General features: G+C 44.2%; 1 protein-coding gene across 2 annotated transcripts in view; it reads right to left on the minus strand.

Annotated features, from left to right (window-relative positions):
- Window positions 1-311: 311 nt before the first annotated feature.
- Window positions 312-24,351, minus strand: part of LOC147460803 (histidine kinase 4-like) — an 82,769-nt gene continuing 58,729 nt past the window's right edge. For both annotated transcript variants that reach the window (XM_086508502.1, XM_086508503.1), the window contains exons 9-10: window positions 971-1,515; window positions 312-871 (exon numbers count right to left, since the gene is read on the minus strand). In XM_086508502.1, the coding sequence (XP_086364628.1) occupies window positions 1,303-1,515 (213 nt within the window). In that variant the 3' untranslated portion in view covers window positions 312-871; window positions 971-1,302. The remainder of the gene's footprint in view (window positions 872-970; window positions 1,516-24,351) is intronic.

Consider the following 24,351-nt stretch of genomic DNA (forward strand, 5'->3'; position numbering starts at 1 on the left):
TGTGACAACGACCATTTTTTTCCACCCTCCATTCACCTCGAGATTCCCCCTTTCGACCCCCACCGCGGATACCATCTCTCTCCATCCATGCCCTTTAGTGTTGAGGGTACGCAACCCTGGCCCGACCATGTTCCATGGCTGTTATTTCGAAGGCATAAGAACCTCCCCCTATGGGTCCTCTGGTGTGTTGTAAACAAAAACACACATTGAACTGTAGTTTTTATGAACCCTTGCACAACATTCTTTTGGCTTGGCTTTACCCCTCTTCAAAGCGAATCAAATCGTCAACAACATAAGCGATGCAGATGGTTACACAGTTTCATTTCAATTGGCATCCAGAACGCTTGGTTTGCAAGCACTCTCTTCATTTAGAGCAAATCATGGAAAGCCTGTTTGAAAACCTTAGTAAAAAAAGGCATGGATACATTGGTTAATCAAAGTTAACTTATGTATATACTGTTTGTGGTCAATTTACTATCACTACCTGGTCACATGTAACTGAAGACTAACTAAAGTTTTAAGTACATCCTGTCATTGACCACAAACATAAGAGTTTTAAGTACATCCTGTCATGCCCATCTCTATGCACTTCATTAGGCACCTCCAGTCTTCCTCTTCACCCTCCAATGAGTATTGAAAATTATGTGTGAGCAACTCTATAGGTTTCCATGTAGGATCAAACCATGACCCACATTGGCCCCTTCCATATAATCTGTGTAAGTTCTAAACTACGAACTCCCAAACTTGTAATGGGAAGGCCTACTTTAGAGAGTTCATCTCATCCTTTGTACATCATGAAGGCTCCTCAACACCCAAAATCCAGCTAAATAAGCTTCATCTCAAGTTCTCCACCTAACTAGCTCATAACAATCTGCACAAATTGGAAATAGACATTTAGCCTCTGCAAAATCAACAAACAAGCCCTATGGAGATTAAACAGAAGATGAGCCCGACGTGCATGAAAACTTACAGGCCCAAATCTGTTTAGCTCTTTGTCTGGAGTACCCAGTTGTAAATTGGCCTCTCACACACACCTTCCACTCCTGATTCATGCTTTCATCCAATGCAAACCTTTCCATACTATACATATGCCAAGAACACTTATTCCCCCATAGACAGCTACAATTACTGACCAGCATCATGATCTCCACAAAACTTCAATGTTCCTCTATACAGCAATGTGCTGGCGTAGGAACATGAGCCTTCTTATTCAGATTTCAAAAGCTTGTTGGACAGAATCTAGCAAAATGGTTTGTAATCTGGCCGTTTTGAATGACTCTAGAACAACCCATGACAAGAGAGTCATCTTCCCATCACTTTTCGGATCACTTCCACCAGCTGTTTTGCTTGAAATGGTTTGCATGCATATGCATCCATACCAGCCTCCAGGCATTTATCCTTATATCCCTGAATGGCATGGGCAGTTAGACCTATAATTGGTTTCTTACAGAAACCAAATTCCATCTCCTCTGCTCTTATAATCTTTGTCGCTTGCAAGCCATCCAAGACTGGCATCTGGTAAGAAAACAGCTTGGTTTTTGAGTACACAAATGTTGTACATATCCTAAGGTTGTATTGCATGCATAGAGAAGACAGCCAACATGTTATGCAAAAACTAGCACTCTTCCAAATGAAAAAGTACACCAGATTCCATCCAGTTATTCAACATTAATGCCACAGATCCTTGTTGCAGCACAAAATTAAGGAAAACTGCATTTAACCATTTTTACATTAAACTTCTTTTGTTTTGTTTTAGGAGTCCGGTTGGGCACTCCTGGCCGCTCCCCTTATACACCAAAAACGTGCACAAGAAGAACGACCAGGACTATGCACCCAGGCTCCTAGGGCAGACGCTTTTGTCACTAGTTTCCTCTGGACTACGTGAGGCCAGAATAATAAACTGCTCTACTAAATACCCTCAAAGCAAATTACTTATGAATAAACCCTAGAGAGGGAACCTGTACTATGCGGCTGGCTCGCTTTTTAATTTCTTCTGTGGAAGAATAATACATCATGTCTCTTTGACTCAAAAGGCAAATGGCAAGTAAGAGAATCAAGTCACAAGTTCGTTATCCTATCTTTTGACCAAATCGCTAAACTTAAATTTCAAAACTGACGTAGTTTCCAAGATGAGCAAAAACCTTTGGTTGATTAAACATCATGCAACAGAGGACAATTGCATGACAACTTTAAGGGCAGCAAGTTTCAGCCCTCAGGAGCTTACAGGTTTTCTAGAATTGCAGTCTCCCATTTAGTGTAAAAGCTTGTAGAAGTTACCATTAATTAGAATCTTTGCAACAGAAGATTTGATCCATTCATTCATTTCCTTAGTACCTCGGAGGGGCTGATTGAGAGGCAACTCAACCTCAAATCCATGGTTTTCAAGTGGCCATTCAAGAAGAGGAGCCATCGACTCATCAGATTGCTTCTCTGTCTTATAGTGTAAAGCAATCCAATAAGGGTGAATCCTTAACAACCTACACAACTAGACCATTGAGCTTCTCCAGCACTTTCCTCATCACCATACTGATGTTAGGAAGGTTCCTTGTTCATATCAATCTTATGAACAAGGACACCTCCTTGTTTCTTTGTGGATGTCTCCTTGTTCATATCAATCTCCCATGATACTTGCATGGAGGAGGGTAGAGAGCTGGATGGTTTGGAGCCCTTGCAATGTGTTCTTGGATATGATCCTAGCACATACTTGCATGGAGGAGGGTAGAGGGCTGCATGGTTTGGACCCCTTCCAATGTGTTCTTGGATATGAGCCTAGCACATACAGTTGACGGCGCTTCTGAAGAAACAACGAAGCTCTTAGAGCTGAGTTGCTTCTTTCATGAGTTTGGTTATGCCTACTTAGCTGGCTAAGGCAACACACATACACATGCACGCGCATGCACACAGAAAAACATATTCTATCATAAAACTAAATTTGCTAAAATTACAATAACATAGAAGACATAAGCACCCAAACTAGGTCCCTCCATGCAACAAGGCTAGAAACAGTCATAGGAGACCTCAAGCTGCTTAAGCGAAGTGTCTCAAACTTAAAAACAGTCACGAAGGGAATGGAAGAGCTGAGTGCAAAATTAAGATAGGCTCTGAACTGCTGCCTCAACAAAAAATTTGCTGAAGATCATCGTATGTATGATAATAGCCCAAAGCACCCAAAACCGCACCCAAGCAAGAAAATACTCTTCTGGTCATGACGAATTCAATTGACAAAAAATCCACAAGAATCTTTCAATGGATACATGAACATCAAGAATATTGTAGCACGAAAGTCAGCATCGCACTCTAGGTGAGAGCGGAGCAATGAAAACCCACGAAAAATAAGAGATACAAAAAGTGAAGCACCATGACGCTCTGAGGGCTAGAAACAATGAAAGTAAATCCTATAGGCATCAAGAGTGATGTCCCCAGCATCATAAGCGAAATGCAACGCTTGACTAGGCGACAATTTGAACTAGGGAAACGGGTCAACATTAGTGCCTTGAAACATTAAGGAGTTACGGTGGTGCCAAATGGCCCACAGAACTCAAAACCTGACCCAACTAAAAAGGATCGCAAACTGAGACTACGGAGACTGGAGCACCCCAAAAAGCCAAAACCGATTGTGAAAAGTGCCGGAAGAAAAATGAAGCTGAAGAGCAGCCGACACATGTCCAATAAAAGATCGAGAGCACTGACCTCACAATAAGTGTGGCATAGTCTCCTCAGCTTCATAAAATCTGAGACAACGAGAAGGCGCAATGTGTCGTGCATGCAATAGGTTGCCAACAAGTAGAGCTCCCACCAAGTAGCGCCACATGAAAACACGTTCTTTCAGAAATAGATGACTCTACCAAACGCAAGACAATGCTCGTTGCCACAAGGATGACTTGGATAGTGACCACAGCTGATTACCAGGATGCACAATCCACAAATCAGATTGCAACAGGGTATAAACATTGCCGGTCAAAATGCATTCCAATCTAGTAGTGGCAAGATTCCAATCAAAAACGCGGGAGTCCACATTCAAAGGAGGAATGGGTGACAGCTCAGTAAGCATCCTCTGAATCTCCCACCAAAGAGGAGAGTAATGGAGGCCTAACCGAAACGTAGGGTGCATTACCCACCCCTGCAAAACTTCAGGGCCATCCATTACCATCTCGTCGGTGTGGCGCTGCACAATCACCAATTTTCAGACGCCGCATCAAGGAACAAACATGACCCGTATCATTCACCACTTGATGTACCTGACATATTCCTTTTTGAGAAAGAGAATACGCCTAGCAAGAAAACCGCTAGACCAAAGTTGAAGAAAATGCTCTCCTCCAATGCACACTCTCCAGTCGAAGGGAATTTCCTAGAGAGGATTGTCGACCATGCCGTGCCAAATGCGAGGTGATAGCCTTCCAATCGACAATGAGAGAAGAAGTAAAGGAACATCCTGGCATGTGTCCTTCAAGCTTCCCAAAAATCATGTCCTAATATGTCGGCTGCCAATGACCAGAAGGTGTGACAATATGTGCAAACAAATGTGATACCATGACTGTCCAAGGTTGTTGCTGTACCACCAAAACTGACAATAGCATAGCAAGCCAAAACATGACGTCGCAAATCCAAAATATTCAGCCCTACAAGGCGCTTGAGAAAATATAACTTGTGGATCGATAAAAGCTAGAGTCTCTTTGTGTGAGACAAGGTGAGTCAAAAATGCTCCAAAATACTAGACATAAGGGACTGCAAGCGCAGCTGGGACCAGGATAACATAGGTAAGCAAAACTGCGCATAAGGCCAATTTCCAATAATTTAACAGACATTGGAGTACCTCGTCCAATTTTTGCATACTTCATACATTCCAACCCATCGGATAACACAAATGGCAAACTATGATGTGTGGAGGGACAATCTCCCTTGGCCATAGTAGCTTATTCCAATCTTACTCATTCAGAGTTAATAACTTGGATTTACGAAACTTAACTTTGAGCCCACCCTGCTACCAATCCAAACAAGTAGAGAGATGCATAGTTTGCTCCACATCATCATAATGATTGCGAGGCATAAATAAAGAGTTGTCCACACAGGCTTGGCCAATAAAGTGTTGCCCAAATGGTAATGTCAAGCCAAACAATCTACTAGCGGAAGTCAAGGACTCCAAATACATAAGCAGGGGGTGACTAGTGATTGCATAAAACAAAGCACTGAGAGGACATCCTTGCCTTACTGAACGTCCCAGAGGCCAAGAGTATGAGAGAAATCCATCCAACAAACCTGCATAGGTGCTATGTGCATACAAGAAAAATCCCAATTGTTGCATGGTGTCAACAATGTAGTCCCAAAGAACAGTATCAAAGGCCTTTTCAATTTCAACCTGCATAACCAATCCATCTTGTCGAGTGTTTCGCATATTCTATTCCAATGATGACGTTCACCGAATTATCAATAATTTGACAGAGGGAAATGAAGCCATATTGAGATTGATGTAAACCTTCATGCCAAAAGCACTCCAGTAGATTAAGAAGCATTTTGGCCATCAATTTACATACCACAAACATGAGCGTAATTGGTCGCCAATAAGAAAACTTTTCGTGTAGTGCATGCTTGGGTATAAAGTTGAGTAAACCTTCTTTCCAAGAGGACGGCAATTCTTGCTGCTCCCAAGCCGTATTCTTCATTATCAACATTGGCAGCTTGTGATAATCCCAAAATGACAAGGAAAATTTGACAGTAAGTCCATCCCAACCGAGAGTTTTCCAACGGCCCAAATCAAGCAAGCTGGCATAAAATTCCGTCTCAATGAAAACAACTTCCAAGTCTTAAGCCTGCTACATTGAAAGAATTGGAGTAACATGCAAAAGAAACAAATGATGCACTTGGCGAGCTTCTTGTGTGGGAGGAAAAGGAGCCTTAAAGATCCTTCGTAGTGAGACTTCACGGCATGTGCCAGCTTCTGTAAGGAGGAGGTCCGCTCCCCTAATGAAAGTTTAATCCTCTCTATAGCTTGGCAAGCTCGAGTCTACCATTTGGCCAATTTCCTCTCATCATTATGTCGTAACATAGTTCGAGTAGGGAGTAACTCAGCCATCCAAGTTTCAGTAAGAGAGGAAATGTTGGCCAAGTACATTAATCTGTAACAAGTGTCTTTTGCCTGCTTAACTTGTTCTCTCAACTGCGACTAAAATACTTGCCATAATCTTGGATGACACATTGAACATGCATAAAAAATCGAAACCAAGTGTTCATATCAACATGCATATGAGATGTTAAGGGCGAGATGATGTCCCCAATCAAAGTGCGAAATAATTCATGCTTGAGATAAGCATTATTGACATGCAAAAGCCGCTTCCCGGGTAGGGAGTCATTGGCAAAAAAGGAACCAAAATGTAGCTTCAAACATATGGGAGCATGATCCAAGACACAGGGGATACTCAATCCTCATATCGCATACAAAGTCATCATATTGATGCATATTAAAAAGATACCAACGATCCAATTGAGCGCAATACATGGATTCAGCAATATGTTGAAAGGTGAATCATGGATCATCTACATGCAAAAGAGGCCACAAATCCAATCCATGACATGTCGACATAAGATACCAACGATCCAATTGAGCCCGATACATGGATTGAGTAATATGTTAAAAGGTGAATCATGGATTTTCTACATGCAAAAGAGGCCACAAATCCAATCCATGAGATGTCGACATAAAATGATCCCATGATTGTAGTTCTACATGAAGCATGTGAGAGTGCCCAGTAGTATCATAGGCAAGGTTTGGTGCATTATTAAAATCACCACAGAGAAATGCATTGGAACGCCAACAATAGGAGGAGACGACACTCCACCATTGTGCCCTATCAATACATATTGTGTATGCATATACCCTTACCAAATTCAAAGACTTCTCCATTTACAATACATTGGATGACCATTCATCTCCCAACCGGGTCTTTAAAAACCAATGTCGAGAAGAGCTCATGTCGAACAAGCATAAGCAATCTAGGATAGCCAATTGATTATACATAAGCTATCCAATAACCCGCAAAGTAAGAAGTTTGTCCGACAAAATGATGCTAGTTATGCTTTTGAAGAACAACTATGCCCGCTTTGCATGTATGTAGTATGTACATAGTGTCAGGTAAGTTGCCACTTGTCATTATTCAATAACCCACGCACATTATAGGGAATGCAATTTAAAGAACTAAGCATCCTATATGGTATCTACAGTGGGCGAGGAAACCAAAAAAAAAACCTAAAAAAAGGTGACCGTTGGCACATCCTCATCAATGGTGGATACATGAGGAGGCTGAGAATGCAAACAAGGGGCACCATGCAATGAAGAGGCTTCCATGTACTTCCTTGTTGGGACGAACAACCTTGTCCCATGCCTCAACTAGAGAAGTGTTGTCATTACAAGGAAGTTTTTTTTAGTAACGTTTTTCAATAGGAGCTCATAGTTATGGGAAGAAGCAAGGAGGCGGACTATCTTGAACAAACTGAGTCATTTGCGTATTGAAGAAGAGAGGAGACATGTCAAGCAAGGCATCTCTAGCTTCCATATCCGCTAGTAAGATCTCATAAAACCCTCTCACGCCAAAGCAAAAATCTTGGAATACTCTTGCCACTTGAGCACGAAATCAATCCATTAGCCTACATCTTGTGCAATAGACATTTTGCTCGGGAAAAAGAGAATCACCACATTTATGGCATATTGAGCAACAAGATCTATAAGCTCTGCCACAAGAATACGCACTTCTGTGACAAAATCAAGCCCATCCCAGGCTCGACGTGCATCTTCAAAATCCTCATATAAACATTCTTTGAGAATAGTCATGGAATCCATAGCAGATTTCTCCATGGCATTTCGACGCTTGTAAATGCACTATTCAGGCAAATCCATCGCTCATGTCTAATTGTTTGATTATGCTAGGTTTCCTGCTAACCATTCACACTGTGAACGGCTACTTGTGCACACTAACGGTATGACCTGGCAGATACACAAACTTGTCTCCAAGTTGCTCATGTGAGCCTTTATTTTTGCACGCTAAGGACATGCTATTGGAACCTTTGCCTACGCCAACCCTGTTCTTGTTGTTTGCACGCCACAAAAACACACACACACATACACACACGCACACACACACAATGTACACAGACACCCACACGAAACAGAGAGCGCTCTCACACACACACACACCCACACGCTTGTTTCTATCACACCCCCCACTAGAGCTGCTCTCTCTCTCTCTCTCTCTCTCTCTCTCACACACACACACACACACACACATGCATCACTTACACACTCCCAAATCTCACCAACGCACCCTAAAAAATACACTCTGAGTTTGCTGGCGCTTGGCAGGGGAAAGAGGGGAACGCTTCATGCTCACGCGTTCGGTCAGATAGAGTTGCCCTCTAGCCCCCTTCGGGTTTCTCTTCTATGCTCAAGCGATGAGCAGATTTTTGACTTCTTAGAAGGTTGGCTTGCGTGGCCTTGAGCTCCCAAATCTCACCAACGCACCCTACATACTACTTGGGATCCAAAAAGGGAGGATGTGGATGCAAGTATTACCCGCTTTTTCTATCATGATCATATCCCCTTCATAAAGCCTCGGTAAGACTTATAAACATTTTCTCAGAATCAATCATCTCAATTCTCATTCTCATCTAAATAGTAAATGCTAATACCTCTTGTGTGCAATGTGTAGGTCGGAGTACTTCAAGACCATGTGCACGAGGATTGGAGAGTATGGGGCACGCTATGTACCACCCTCTTCCGAGGCCCCCTGCACTACTCTACTCGACAGAGAGAAGGCGTTGTGGAGTTGGAAACCTTGAACATGAAGAGGCAATGGACGAAGTATGGTGTGGTTGGAGCAACATTAAGAGGAGGTCCATTCAAGACATTGTTGCCTATTCCTAAGGGGGGATATATTTTGCCCACTCCCATGACGCCACAAAAACAAGAAAATCAACAGATGTCCTTGCGGGAGAGTGGGCCTCTGTCATAGAGACCATTGGGGCAGATCTTGTGATAGGGCTAGTCATCGCAGGGAGGCATCAAGCAAGGCAGTCGGAGCTATTTTGGAAGACGCTTATCCTCACATCACCGTGTCCTTTTGCATGGCACATTGCCTTAACAACCTCTTGAAGGATTTCGGCAAACTACCTTGGATAGAGCCTCTCATTGCATCCACGTCTAAAGTAGTTTCTTTCATCAACAACCACAACATACTTCGAGCCGAGTTCTTGAAGCGATTGGGGGTCAAAGTGCTTCTAAAGTATTGTGAGACCCGCTTTGCCTACAACTATCTTATGGTAAGCCGCTTTGTAGAGTGTCAAAGTGCAGTGCGGCTGTCACAAGGCGGGCACCACGTGCCAATAGAAAAGAACAAATTGAACAAACTTTTAGCACTTCAATAAAAACTGAACTGAGAGAGAAAGAGAGAGAGAGAGACAACACGCGACACGGAGTAGCGGAATTCCAGTCGAAAGAGTATTGGCCCCAAACCTTGGCGCCCCTTTCGGTATTTCTTTATATTGCATCAACACAATACAAGCCGGTACTCCAAACTCTGCACCTTCTCCAAGAAGCATACTAGAGAATGAGCCCTAACCTCATATTTAAAGGCCCTTGGCTTATAAAGCAATTATAGTAAAAAGCCTTTAAAACTCAAAAGCTTCTCATCCAAAAGCAAAGCCAAAAAGCTGTCAGCGTAAATCACGAAAATTTGTACAGCCTGCCAAGTCATCAGCCAGTGCAAACCGCAGAATTCCGTACAGCTTGCCACGTCATCATGACAGCACAATTTTCAAAAAATTTGGCATGCCATCAGTTTGTGTGTGTGAGCGGGTCTTGCTTTATTTGAATCCTTTGTCACTTGGGGTCCCATCGAACGAGGTCCCCATAAGTTGGTAGGACTTCTTCTTCTGTTACTTGTTCTTCTTAGGGTTTAGGCCCCTTGGCCAACACTGTAAGTTGGATCCATTCTTTAGGCTTTGACACGAGCAGTTTGTTACATGTCCCCTTCTTAAAAGAGAGTAATCGTCCGCGATTACAGCATATCTGCAAAACAACTCAAGTTAGCTCAAAAATTTCCGAGGGTCATTCCGAGGGACAATCAGTTTGCTCTGTTTATTAAGGAGTTAGCTTCTCCTTTCGACTGTTTTGATCAAGGAGTTAGCTTCTTCTTTTTGCTCTTTTGATCAAGGAGTTAGCTTCTCCTTCCGTCCATATCGGTACTCTTGATATTCCGGTGTAGTAAAATTAGCCATCACTTCCAAATCGTACTGACCTTCCACGGGTGTCTTGATGCACTAAAATTACATACCTGGGCAATCTCATCCAATTAGGAATATTCAGTGGCTGCCACATCACAATGCAACACAAATGCTTACATATACATGTTACAAGACATAGAAACATAAAGCCGCCGATGAACACTCCTCTCGCATAACCTAACAAGGTCCAGGCCGAGAGATATTCAACAACTCCCTCATCACTCCTCCCGCATAACCTAAAAAGATCAGGGCCGGGAGATATAGAGGCCTTTTACAACCAAACGCCCCCCAGACCGCAACCTGCATCGTTTGGAGGTGTTGAGAGTAACCATTGCTCAGACTTCTTAATACTCCTCCCGCATAACCATCCAGGTCCGGACCGGGAGTCACAACAACAATTATTACAAGCATACAACCAAATGCTCCCCAGCCATCGGCCTGCGTCGTTCGGAGATTTTCAAACATACAACGAAACGCTCCCTAATCAGCCTACGTCGTTCCAAGGTTCATACAATACCAAAACAGTATTTCTCACTTCTCCACCCAAGAGTAAAATCACCAATCCTTGAAACCAATATCAAACCAGAGTCAAACAATTCAAATCGGCACCAAAACAGGTTCAAAACAGATACCATCTATTTCAAACAAATTTCAAACAGGATCACCAAATAAGTTCTCAAACAGATTTTAAACTTAAAAAGAAATCTCAACATCAGTCGAGCTCGAAAAGTCGACTGACTTTCCATCTTGAAACCTGCATGAAAAATAAGGGTTAAGTTCATTCCATAGAGTCGTAGCCGAGCACAGCATGGTCCATCAGCTCTTGGACAAACAGTGTTTCTTTGGCGGCGATGGTAGTCCCAAGATAGCAATCACGCTAAACCTCCAAGGTCATCTGCTTGTGAGACATCTACTGAGAGAAATTTCAAGTTATAATCTACTAGGGTTTCCATGGCAAGCATTTCAGGATACCAAGAAGTTGCACTCCGAAGGAAGATGTGAGAAACCATACAACTTCGGGCAAAAATTTTCTTGAAAGCTTGCCGAGTACTTGGAGTATGCTGCTTGGTAGTTATCAATATCTGCATGGCAACGCCTCTGAGAAATAGAGCAGCTCGAAAAAAATCTTGGATCCTTCTCTTGCAAGTGATCTTAATGGCTTATGCCTTGTAAGAGATGAGCGGTGAAGACGGGAGCGTGCCCGATGCGCGATGAAGTAAGGGTGAGAGTGGCTAATAAGTCCGGGTTGGAGGGTGAAGATACCTCAAAATAAAAATACCAATAGCTTTGTCTGCTCTTTTGTAGGACCGGTATGCTTTCAGAAAAGCACGTCTGATGCTCTGATACCACTGTCACAAGGCGAGCACCACGTGCCAATGGAAAAGAACAGACTGAACAAACTTTTAGCACTTCAATAACAACTGAATTGAGAGAGAGAGAGAGAGAGAGAGAGAGAGAGAGACGACACGTGACACGGAGTGGCGGAATTCCACCCCAAAGATTATTGGCCCCAAACCTTGGTGCCCCTTTCGGTATTTCTTTATATTGTATCAACACAGTACAAGCCGATACTCCAGACTCTGCACCTTCTCTAGGAAGCATGCTAGAGAATCAGCCCTAACCTCATATTTAAAGGCCCTTGGCCTGAAAAACAGTTACAGTAAAAAGCCTTTAAAACTCAAAAGCTTCTCGTCCAAAAGCAAAGCCAAAAAGGTGTCAACGTAAATCACAGAAAACAGTACAACATGCCATGTCATCAACCAACGCAAAACGCGGAATTCCGTACAGTTTGCCACGTCATCATGACAACGCAATTTTTGAAAAATCTGTCATGTCATCAATTTGTGTGTGTGTGTGCGGGTCCTGCTTTATTTGAATCCTTTATGTCACTTGAGGCCCCATCGGACGGGGTCCCCATAAGTTGGTAGGACTTCTTCTGTTACTTGTTCTTCTTGGGGTTTAGGCCCCTCAACCGGCATTTGTAAGTTGGCTCCATTCTTTAGGCTTTGACACGTCCGCAGTTTGTTACAGCAGCAACTCTTCATCAATAGAGAGTTTGTTGAGACTTCCCATGCAAGTACAGTCACAAGGATCATTTGTACAGGGAAGGTAGAGCATCCTGAGTTCTAGGAGTCTTTAAAGACTATTGACAGAATGGTGAAACCACTGATCCACTTGCTTAGAGTGATGGATAGTATGCAACCTTGCATTGGCAAGGTCTATGAAGCAATGGATCGCATGGTTGAGGCCCTTGAAGATCTTGAGCGGGACTCAGATAGACTCGAAGAAATCAAAGACCTTTGGTTTAGCAAGTGGAATGCCTATAGTTCACCTCTCCATGGTGCAACTTTTGTGTTGGACCCAGTGTTCCAAGGTGGAGGACAGGAGCATGATTCGGAGGTGAACACAAATTGGAACACCATCTTGAAGATGCTTCACCCCGATCGTGACATGCAACACAAAATCAAGGATCAGCTTGCATGTTATAGGGATATGCAAGGTCATTTGGGACAGTCGATGCCCAAATCGATCGCACTAAGATTTCCTCCGTCTTGTGGTGGCAAGAAACTAGTTCAGATGGTCCCGATCTTCAACGACTTGTCGTCCGCATTCTCAACCAAGCGGTTAGCTCCTCTTGCTTGGAGCAATTGTGGAGTGTCTATAGCCACATTGCATGTAGAAAGAGAAATCGACTTGGAGTGGAGAAAGCAAATGACCTTGTTTTTGTCAGTGCAAACTTAAGAATGCTTTGCAAGTCAACATCTAAAGTGACAAATCCTTTTCTACAGTGGGAGAGGGAGGCAAAGCCAAAGGTCCTTGGAGAGGCAGGAGGATCTACGTATGAGGATGAGCCTATGCAAGAGGATTGGGATGATATTCATGACGTCGAGGATACCACTACAAATTGGGAGGTGGGGTGCTCTTCTACCCGTACCCAGAGGTAAAACATCACGCATGAGTCATGACTCATTGCTCATTGGTTTTTGATATTTGTTTCCTCTATGGCCGTCGGCTTTGCCCCCTTACTGCACTACCCAATGAGTGATTGAGTCTTGACATGTCACCTAGTGACTCTTACAATTGTTATTTAGCACTCTAGCCTCTACATGTCTTTTTGTAACGCCTTGGTTGGCCTTGTAAGCCATCTTTATAATCTATCATCTTTTTGCTCCAAGCTTTTGTGTGGAGTCTAGACTCTATTCAACTTTCAGTAAATGTTCTTTCTACGAAGAATCAAGATGCTTTTGTAAAGGATGTGTTTAGTGCGCAATCGCGTGTAAGCCTTAAGAGTGAAGAATCATTGGAAAGCATGCCTAAATAGGATTCTACTTGGACTAATGGGTGTGTATGGCTCTATACTAACATATAGGTTAAATCCAACCTAATTTAAGCGTACTTTAAGCTTACCGTTCCGGCCCCCGTTCCCGTTCGGCTTATCTGGGGAGACGCCATTCCAGAAATTTTCCAAAGGCCCACGTTCCCGTTCCTATTCCAAGTAACTTTCTCTCATGGAGCTCCTCTAGCTTGAGAGCAAGTTCAAGTCTCTGTCGCATCTCCTCAGTAACAAGGCAAGGCATTTGTGCCCAAACTTGCTCTCTACATGCATCCTTACGCTCTGACTGAGGCTCAACTGACAACAAAACACAACAAAAGTCAATAGCAATTGCACGCATATCCTCAGGTTATGAAGCAACTGACCTATCCGCTCTCTTCAAAAGCCTGACACTGGTGTGCACATAACATGGCCCCACCATCTCAAAAAACTCTCGAGTATCTCTGTCACCCACCTGGGTCCACTGAGATGCCTGTCGATGGTAGGCAAACTCATGACGCCGCTCCTCCATGCTAGCCAACTCTTGTCTAGCCTGCTACATCTGCTTCTCCAACCAAGGACTATGTAGATGTTGCTCCTACATCCTCTGCAAGGAAATAATGCCCCGAAGACATCAGAGACGCTTCTCCTCCTCCCTGGTTGCAACCAAGCGAGCTACAGACTCCTGGAGGAAGAAGCAACTAAGCTCATCCGGTCTAGCGAACACTCTACCAACAGAGGTGTCATGCGTGTCCAAGCTCTCTATCCAAAGTGCCTCCACTCGCTCTCTTAGATTTGGATCTAGCAAGATCCCCTCAAGGATACGTACAATCGCAACCCCCCCCCCCCCCCCCCCCCCCCGGGTCTCTGGATGTCACAGTGAGAATCACTAGCGCACAGTCGGAAAAAGTAGTCCCTACTAGGATGCAAATAGATCCCCCCATGTCACAGATATGGTCACTAGCATCGAAGCGATCTATCCGAGATAGATTTACTCCTACTACTCTACAGTTAGAGTGATAGAAAGATTTGATGTCTAGGAGCCACACAAAGCCCGAGTGCTGCCAAACATCAAAAACCCTCAAAATCATACATAGACGCTCCCTAGCTGCCAACTCAGTCTCGCGAACAGTAAGATGGCCACCTCCAATCCTCAATGGGGTCCTCCAACATGTTGAAGTCAGCATCCACGCAACTTCTAGACAAACGCATCTAAAGTGACTATCCCACCCAAGCCCTAGCCGCACGTGCAGAACATAGGGCTATATCCTCTGTCCAAGAATCCTCATGTACAAATCCATGGCAAGGGAGGCTCTGAGTGTCAACAAACAAGTGCACCACAATGTGCCTTCAACCTACTGCATCCGGCGGCGCCACACTAAACTTGGCTAAAGGCCAAAGTGTTTGTACCAGATCTGTCACCCCCAGGTCCCCTGTGTGGTGTGATAACTCAATAGCCTAGACCTGGAGCCAGTCAAGAATTGTGGCCAAGGTCCACTCTGTATGATCCCTACCGCACAACGAAAAGGAGAGACCTACCGCTGTATCCAGAGCCTCAATGCCTTGGGCTGCTAGAAAGAGGACGTGAACTTGAAATCAAGCTTCCTCCGAGTCAACAGAAGGTTCACCAAGGAAGCGTGTGAAGCTGTAGTTTAAGAAGTCTCATCGTCTACGAATGTCAAAGCTGGTCAAACCCAAGGGGCTGTTGCAAAAGAAGAGGTATGAACCAGAAGTGGTGTCCTCAGGTGGAGTTGTCCCTCTCGAGCAATGCGACTCATAGCAAAAGCACTACTAAGAGATCGTCTCGCTGCCGATGTGTGTCCAATCCCCTGCGTCGGAGGAGGAGTTTGGGATGGCTCGGGTGATGAGGGCCCCAAAAGGGAGAGAGGAGGAGTAAGAACTGGGGATATGGGTTGAGGTGGGAGAGGAGGGGGAGCAGGAGGATCCGGAACAGAGGAGTCTGCAAGTCGCAGGGGGAGGTGGTGGAGCTGGGGTGGAGGGGGCCTCCTACTGAAGGGGGTGAAAACAATTCCATGTCGGAACCCAATGTTGTTGAGCTGCAAGAGGTTGGCCATCAAGGCACCCGGGGGGGGGGGGGGGGGGGGCTAGTCCTTGTCGACGACGATCGAGCACCTGTTGCCAATTGACAATTGGCTGATCCTTGGCCTCTGTCGAGGTACCAACCTGTGTGTCTTGGGTACCTGTCTGCTGAGCGTACTCAACCTTGGGAGGCTGCACATACGTTGTTGGTCGAGATCGCCTACGAGGACAAGCTTTTGCTAAGTGGCCCATCTGCTTGCAATTGAAGCACTGTTCAGTAGTCCAAAATACTCCACCATCTAACGTAACCATCCCCCACTCACCCTAGGTAGAAGGACCAGCTTCGGGAGAGTATGAGTGTCACGGACCAGAACGCGTACTTAAGGCACACCGGCAACCTTGGCTGCAACTGAAGCTGTCATGCACGAGATCTCCAAGACTATCCCGATCTCGAAACCAATCCTGGAAAGAAGCAATAGGTATTCCCGCTTCAGGTCGGGGAAGTAGACCGCAATAGGCTAGTCTGCTTTCTCTGCAAGAACATCCGATGCGGGATTGAACCCATGGTAGCACTATCGAGAGTGAGCTCTGACCGCCAGATGGCCAGCAGGCTCATCGAGATACCTTTGGCCGCTATCTCGAGAGTCTCATACTCTATCTGATAGTATCCCCGCCCAAGAAGCTCAATGTCAATGGTCTTCCCACTTCGGCTACAAGGCGGGCTTGCAGTGGGTCATCTAACTCCTCTCTGCTGGGAAAGCCGCCAATAATCTTGCAGATGATAGAGGTGGCATGAACGCCCTCCACCTCTCTTGCGAGGCTCGCTTGCTCCGTTGACGACAAAGCAAGTCGAACGGTGGGCTCGACAGGGGCAGGCGAGGGGACTTCATCTGAGTCCCTCTATGGCGAACCACAAGCCTCCATCTGTGTCTACTACTGCGGGGGGAGACGTAAGGGATGAATTCCTACTGAAGCGTCGACGAAGAATGTCACACCTCAATAGAAAAAGAACTTGTATCCTTTTTCTATTAATCTTAAATTTTACAAGTGTGTTTTTCTTTTGTAAACCTAGATCAGAGTTACTTGGAACACGGAACGGGAACGGCGACGGGCCTCCCTGCGGAACCACGGAACGGGAATGGGTCGAGAACGGGAACGGCGCGAAACGGGAGGCTTAAAAAACACCCAAATATTGTTTTTTTTTAGCGTTATGTGTTTGAATACAAGTAGTACTAGAGTCCTTTGACTATAATACCCAAAAAAAACACAATTCAAAGATCATTCAACCTTATTATGACTTGATTGGGATGTGCGACGCCCAGAGTACATAGCACATACACAACATTGAAGAAACACAATGCCCATACACAATTGTCAATAACATATGTAATTACAGATTAGAGCTCTCAAATAATTGCAAGAGTAGAAGTCAGAGATAACACTTTTCGCTTAATTATGGCTAACAAGGCCCGCTAAGGCGCTACAAAAAAACCAAAGGTGACATACCATAATGAGAGTCGAAACTACAAGGGGGCCAAACCAGTGACCACAATACCAAAAGACTGAAGGTGGCAAATACCATAAAGATGTTAGTAGCCACAAATGTCAAAGAGGACAAGGCTCAAGCAGCCATACAAAAAGGTAAGGATAATGGAAGTCCTAAAGTCACAACTCTCGAGCCTCAAGACTCAAGACTCAAGAGCCACTAGCTTGAGAGGCCACCCAATTCGTAGTAGCCGGCTGTAAATCATGCACATCCTCCCATTCCTCATCATCGAGCTCTAGGCCTTGCTCGATCTCAACCACGGATGAAGTACCTAGTGTAGGTGGATGTGCATCTCCACTTGCCTGAGGAGCCTCTTCCTCCATCTCCCATTGTGTAAAAGGATCTATCTGTTTGTCTGTACTCTTGCCAGGCATTTTAAAATTTGCGCTAACAAAGACGAGATCATTAGCCTTCTCCACTCCAAGCCGATTCCTCTTCTTGAGAGCAATGTGGCTAAAGGTACTCCACAATTGCTCCAAGCATGAGGTACTAACTGATTGGCTGAGAATACAGATCGCCAATCTTTGAAGCTCAGGGCCATCATAGCCATAGTCCTCCCACCATAGCACTGAACCTATCTGCCTACGATCAATCTGAGCATCTGGACTGCCAAATGAGCCCCGCATCTATCTGTATTGTCTCAATTGATCTCTGACAATGTGTCGCCCATCTCTATCTAGAACCATCTTGCTTAAGATCTCAGTAAATTGGTTCATGACTTCTCTATCTGTCTCTTGCCTTGCACCTTGGAACTCTGGATCCACCATGTACGCTGCCCCGTGTAAAGAAGAGGCATATGAATTCCACCTCGAGGTGCCAAGCGCATGGATCTCCTCATATTGTTGTACTTTCGGCTCAAGCTGTGCAAGCTACTCGATCATGCGGTCCATTGCCTCATAAATCTTGCCAATGCAAGGATCCATGCCATCCAGAACTCGAAGCAAATGAACCACTGGTTTTATCTGTGCATCTAGACTCTTGAGCTCCTTCCAGAACTCAAGATCCTCTACCTTATCCTTGCACAAAATCCGTGCAGCTGTCTTTGCATAAAGGGAGACCTATTGGACCGCATTTTGACATTCAGACAGCCTGCACACAAGAAGAAAGTCGAATGCGAAGCGAGTGTTTGAATACTTTAGAAGCACTTTGTTGCCCGACCTCTTGAGATACTCACTCCGAACCAAGTTGTGATTGTTGATGAAAGTAACAATCTTCACTGCATCAATAATGACTGAACCGATCCAGTCTAGCTTGTCGATGTCTTTTAGAAGGTTGTTCAAGCAATGTGCCATGCAAAAGCACATTGTCACATGCGGATAGTGACCCTCTATAATAGCTGATGCTGCCATGTTTGATGCCTCCCCATCTGTGACAAAGGTCACCACGTGTTGCTCACCGATCGATTCTATGGCCGTTGTTTACTCTGTAGAGAGGATATCGGTGGACTTACCACTCTCGGTGGCATCATGAGAGTGCACAAAGTACATCTCTCCACTCGAGCATGCGACGAGACCATGGATAGATCTCTTCCTTGTATCGCTCCACCCGTCGGCAATGAGGGAAACGCCATGTTTTGCCCAAAGGCACTGAATATTGAGTGTTGCTTGCTCCACGATAGCCTTCTCTCGATCGAGCAAAGTAGGTCAGAGAGCCTCTGAAAATGGCGGCACAGAGCCAGTGCCATACTCTCCTATCCGTTGCACCATAACTTTCCAATACTCTGACCTATTTCGATCAAACATAGAAGAGGTTAGTATCAAAAAGACGGAAACAACGATAACGGGAGAAATGAGAGAGACGATTGATAAATCATAAAACATATCTCGCCGCAACAAATGGGATTTGGTCGTGATAGAAGAATCGGGCCACGGCCACATCCACCTCTTCCTTCCTCTTTGGGTCCAAAGAGGTGGCAAGGGTCCTTTGGCAACGAATCGGACCCGATGAAGATCCACCGGCACCTAAACCGGGAAGAGAGGAAGAAAAGAAAATGAGGGTCTTTGGGTCGATACCTTTGCGTGTGGACTTGGATTTATGGTTGAATTGCCGATCCTTTTCCTGGAGCTCCCTCCTCTTCTCGATGGTTACATTGGTGCAAAATTTCACCTCATGTCCCGGCACTCGAAGAAAGTGTGCCTTCACTTTGTCATGCCCCTCTTTCCGCGTGTAAGAGCATAGCTTGCATGCCAATGCACGAGAACCTCCCGCCGTCGACAAGGTGCCTTCCGATGTCATTTCATCCCACCACGACTATTCCTTCGCCTTTTGAGTGTTACCCGCATGAACGGAGAGGGTTGTACGAGAGGAAGAAGCCATGGAATGAGAGAGCTTGATGCTTGAAGCCTTGAGAGCAAGAGAGAGCTTGAAAGTTGAGAGTCTTGAACTTTGAAGGCTTGAGGCTTGAGAGCAAGAGAGAAGTTGAGAGCTTGGTAGCTTGAGAGATTCAGGCTTGAGCCTTGAGAGCTTGAGAGCTTGAGACTTGAGAGCAAGAGAGAGAGCCTTAAGTCTTAAGAACTTAGAAGTTGGTTCAACTTGAGAGCAAGAGAGCTTGAGAGCTTGGTAGCTTGTGAAGGAAAGGGGTGAGAGGGTGGCAAAATATATAGGGAGGGGTTGTTTTTCAATTTTCGATTCTACCCGTTTTCTGCACGTTTATGACCATTGGCCGAAGCTGACCATTTCAGTCCATTCCAGCCGTTCCGGCTTTTCAATGGTGTTCCAGTGCCGTTCCCCCTGTCCGTTTCGGTTTGATCCCGACTGTCGGAACGACGGTCCGTTCCGGGGCGTTCCAAGCATACCTAGCCGATCGGAACGTCATTCCGACGTTCCGACGTTCCAGGTATGACTTTAGGCATTCCTCGGTAAGTCTGACCAAGATAGCTAGAACAGTGTATCGTCGTATGATCACTGATGAGTAGTCACAAATTAAGGTGGACCAACACAGTGGGTTAGGACATATATAGTGCACACTCCCACCTAGATAACCCAATAGAACACCTGTGACTTGTAACTGATGCATATCGGCATCATACTGCACATAAAAAAGATTGATGCCTTGGAGTGTGGGCTAGATCCGCCTTAAAACACGGTTACAATCAACTAGATGGCATGATCATGAAGATTGCTCATTATGCATATGCACTGAATGCTTTATCTCCTCATAGAGATGTTAAATCCATGTTTTGAAGAAAAAACCGCATTGTACTCAGAAAGAGCTTTCAATTGATATCCATATTGATATGTGTGTTTAGCAGTTCCAAGATGGAAGCTTCTAGAAGATTCTAGAAGGAAGGTTCCAAAAGGAGGACATGTGGCGGGACACTTGTCACAAACTTTCCAAAGGATGAGACACTTGTCAAAAAGCTTTCAAAGGAAGAGACAAATGTGTGGATACTTGTCAAAAAGCTTTTATAGTAAGAGACAAGTATGTGGACACTTGTCATGCCAACTTTCTCTTTTTACTAAACACTTGTCACAATCCTCTTCAACATCTCTCTCTACGCTTACTATTCCTTCATCCTCAAGAAGCCCTATCTCTCTCTCTCTAGCTTGCTATTTTTTAAGGCAACACACCTATAAATCTGAAAATTTTGTTGTTTCCCTTGAATTTTGCGCTCTTCTATTCATCCTACAAGCCACCAAGACACTAGATCACTTCTCTAGCATCCGCAGCAACTAAATTTTATCTTTGTACATATATTTGAGAGTCTACTTATGTTTACTTTTATGCATGTGCACATGGCATCTTGCATGATCTACGAGTGTGAGTCTACTTAAACTCACTCTTGGGTTGATTGTAACTGAGCTCAATCCCAAGGTACTTGGGTTGAGTAGAAATCTATTTCCTTCGAGGGAGGGGGTTGCCCATCTTCAACCCTCATTCTGCCTCTTGTCTCTTTGAAGTGTTGTGATTAATATTTTGTCAAGTTCTTTAAGCATTAAGCACTCTTAGTTGTACGGGGCTCTTACAATGGTATCAAAGCTTTGGCTTGATCCTCACCCTTATGCTACTAGTTCTTAGAGTTGATTGTGTGCACCTTTGCTTGACAATTTCTTATTTTACTAATGGAAGACACAAACACTGCTTCCTTACAAAGTTTGCAAGAGGAGAACCGCTCCGTTCGAGAACAACTTCTCAAACTCGACAAGGGCGAGAAGCCCAATGAAGCCAAGAAAGAGCAGCTAGCAAAGCAACGCAATTCAAATGGAAGGAGCCGATCATGAAGTCCATTAGCCGTGAAGAAGGAGAATGGACGAGGTAAAAGAGGACGCTCTATCTCAAAGAAGAGAATCCATCGAAGCCGAAGTACATCCTCTTCATCAAATTCATCTAGTGAATCTTAAGATGTGCCATCATCAAGCGACAAGGAGATACCTCATTCATAGAGAAAATCTCATCGAAGGCAAAGACGTCGATATTCTTCACCCTCTTCTTCATCTTTGGAGACAAGTTCGTCCTCTACTTCGAGATCTAGGTATGGAAGACGATACAAGAAGAAGAGGACCAACTCACTCTCGCAACTTGAGAAGAAGGTTAAGTTTAGTACGTATGATGGTTCATAAAATCCTAATCTTCTTTTAAAATTTGTTCGTCAATTTCAAATATTGTATGGTCGTGAGAAGTATAAAAAGAAGGAGAAGATTAAGTTTGCAGCTTTACATTTGACAGATCTAGCTCACACTTGGTGGACGAGATTTGAGCATGATGCGCTCCCCCAAGATCGTGGAGAAGTTTTGTCTGCATGCTGCAATCCCAATTTCTTCTTGTCCATTTCAAGAGGGATGTGAAGATGGAGTAGGACCACTTGTGGACGACTACATCAAGAGATTTTGGGAGCTACTTTTGAAAGTCCAATATTTCAAGAAGATCGATAACTCTGAAAAATTAAGGAAGTTTCAGAGAGGTTTGCATTTTTTGCACTGCTCTAAATCATTACTCTTGCTCTAATCTTACGGAACTCCTAAAGCATGCTGAGACATGGGAGTTAGAGCACGATAGTAGAGACTCTCTTTCGAAGAGAAATAAGAAGAGGCCATCCAATTGGGAAGAAAATTCAGCCCCTAAAGAGAGACAAAATCAACACCAAAAATCACGTCCAAATTCAAAAAAGGTGAAACCCTACCCATTTTCTGGTGCTCCCCAGTTTCGTTCAACCTTATATCTTCCAAGAAAGCAGTTTCCAACAACAATATATGAAAGACGGGAAGTGCTTCAAATGTGGTAAAGAGGGACACATAGAAAAGCAGTGTGCAAACAAAGGAAACAACAAGGTTCCTTCTGAAGACAAAGCCAAGCCAATGGCCACAATCAACACTATACGAGATGTGGTTGGCAATACAAACCATACTCCAACAATGCGTCAATTTCTTAAGGCTTGGGGACAATTTCAAGGAAAGCAAGCTTTGTTTCTAATCGATCCCGCGAAAAACGAAAATTTCATCTCTTGGAATTTAGCCAAAGAACTTGGCTTCAAGAATGACGACATAGAGACACCCCTAGAGATTCACCAAGCCCTAAATGCCAATGACAAAGACACATTGAAGACAGTTGTACCCTATATCGGCAAGCTTAAAGTTGAGCTTCAAGGTTTCAAAGATCAAGACACCTTTTGCATTGCAAATCTTGGCGCCGCAATTGGCATGCCTTGAAACCATAGAGTGGATTCAACCATCTACTCTCAAAAGAAGACCGTCGAGTTCACCCATAAAAGCAAAAAGTACGAGCTCAAAGCAGACGTAAGTGGGGACACCATACCCATGGTAAACCATACTCAAGCCTCTAGAGCAATTAAGAATTGTGTGCAATGTTGGTTGCTTTATGTATACCTAGATGAATCCAAGATAAGCCCAGATTCACCCTTGAAGGAAAGTGCAAGGTATAGACCCATGGTAGTCACTCACAAGACAATATAACCATCAGCTCCATCATGCATAGTATTGACTAAATACCACGACATCCCCACTAACGTCGTCAGTTCCCAATAGTGGGTGTAGAACTAGGTACTAACATATGCTCCACCCTTGAAGGAAAGTGCAAGGTATCGACCCATGGTAGTCACCCAGAAAACAATATAACCATCAGCTCCATCATGCATAGTATTGTTTGCTTGATGTAAATGATAGTCATGATAAGATACATGTTGAAAATCACGAACAACTCAAAGTCTTGGAAAAGTATAAAGATTGTTTTTTAGAAGATCTTCCTTATCAACTACCTCCAGAAAGGCCTGAAGATCATCAAATAGATATCATGCCTGGTAGCTCTCCTCCCAACATTGCGCCTAATCGAGTAAGCCGTCCTCAACAAGAGGAAATTAGGAAGCAAGTGGAAGACCTACTTAGTCACGGGTTGATTAAGCCTAGTAGCTCGCCTTTTTTGTTCTCCAGTTCTTCTTGTTCAGAAAAAGGATGGCACCTTCAGAATGTGCATCGACTATTGGGCACTCAACAAAATAATTGTGAAGAACAAGTTTCGCATTCCATATATTGATGACATTTTGGATCGCCTGGGTGGCGCGAAGATTTTCAGCAAGATTGATCTAAAGAGAGGCTATCACCAGATCAAGGTGATTCCACAAGATACCCACAAGACTGCTTTCCGTACTTCTTTTGGCTTATACGAATTCTTGGTGATTCCTTTCGGATTAACTAATGCACCGGCAACTTTCAATCGCATGATGGAGCGCACCTTTAGGTGTCACCCGCAATATGTTGACACTTTCTTTGATGATATTTTTGTGTTTACCAAGAATGAAGAAGAGCTTCAGCAACATTGGAAATTGTTTTGCAACTTCTTCGTGAGAATCAATTTCTCATCAATGGTAAGAAAAGTGAGTTCTTTATGCATAAAATAAATTATCTTGGGCATGTGATCTCTTCAAAAGACATTCAAATGGATCTAGAGAAGATCACAATAATCCAAGAATGGCCAGATCTTCGTAATGTGCATGAGGTGCGATCTTTTCTAGTTTTATGCTCTTACTATCGCCGCTTCATCAAGGATTTTGCCCACGTCGTTGCTCCTCTACATGACCTAGCCAAGAGGAATAGCACTTTTCAATGGAAGGAGAAAGAGAGGGCAGTTTTTCAAAAGCTCGAAATCGCACTCGCTTTAGGCCCAATTCTCATCATCCCCGACTTGGCAAAACCATTCATAGTCGAAGCAGATGCTTGTGGCAATTGCATT

This window comes from Adiantum capillus-veneris, chromosome 3 (genome assembly GCF_014529385.1).
Source record: "Adiantum capillus-veneris isolate H3 chromosome 3, ASM1452938v2, whole genome shotgun sequence".
Lineage (NCBI taxonomy): Eukaryota > Viridiplantae > Streptophyta > Polypodiopsida > Polypodiales > Pteridaceae > Adiantum > Adiantum capillus-veneris.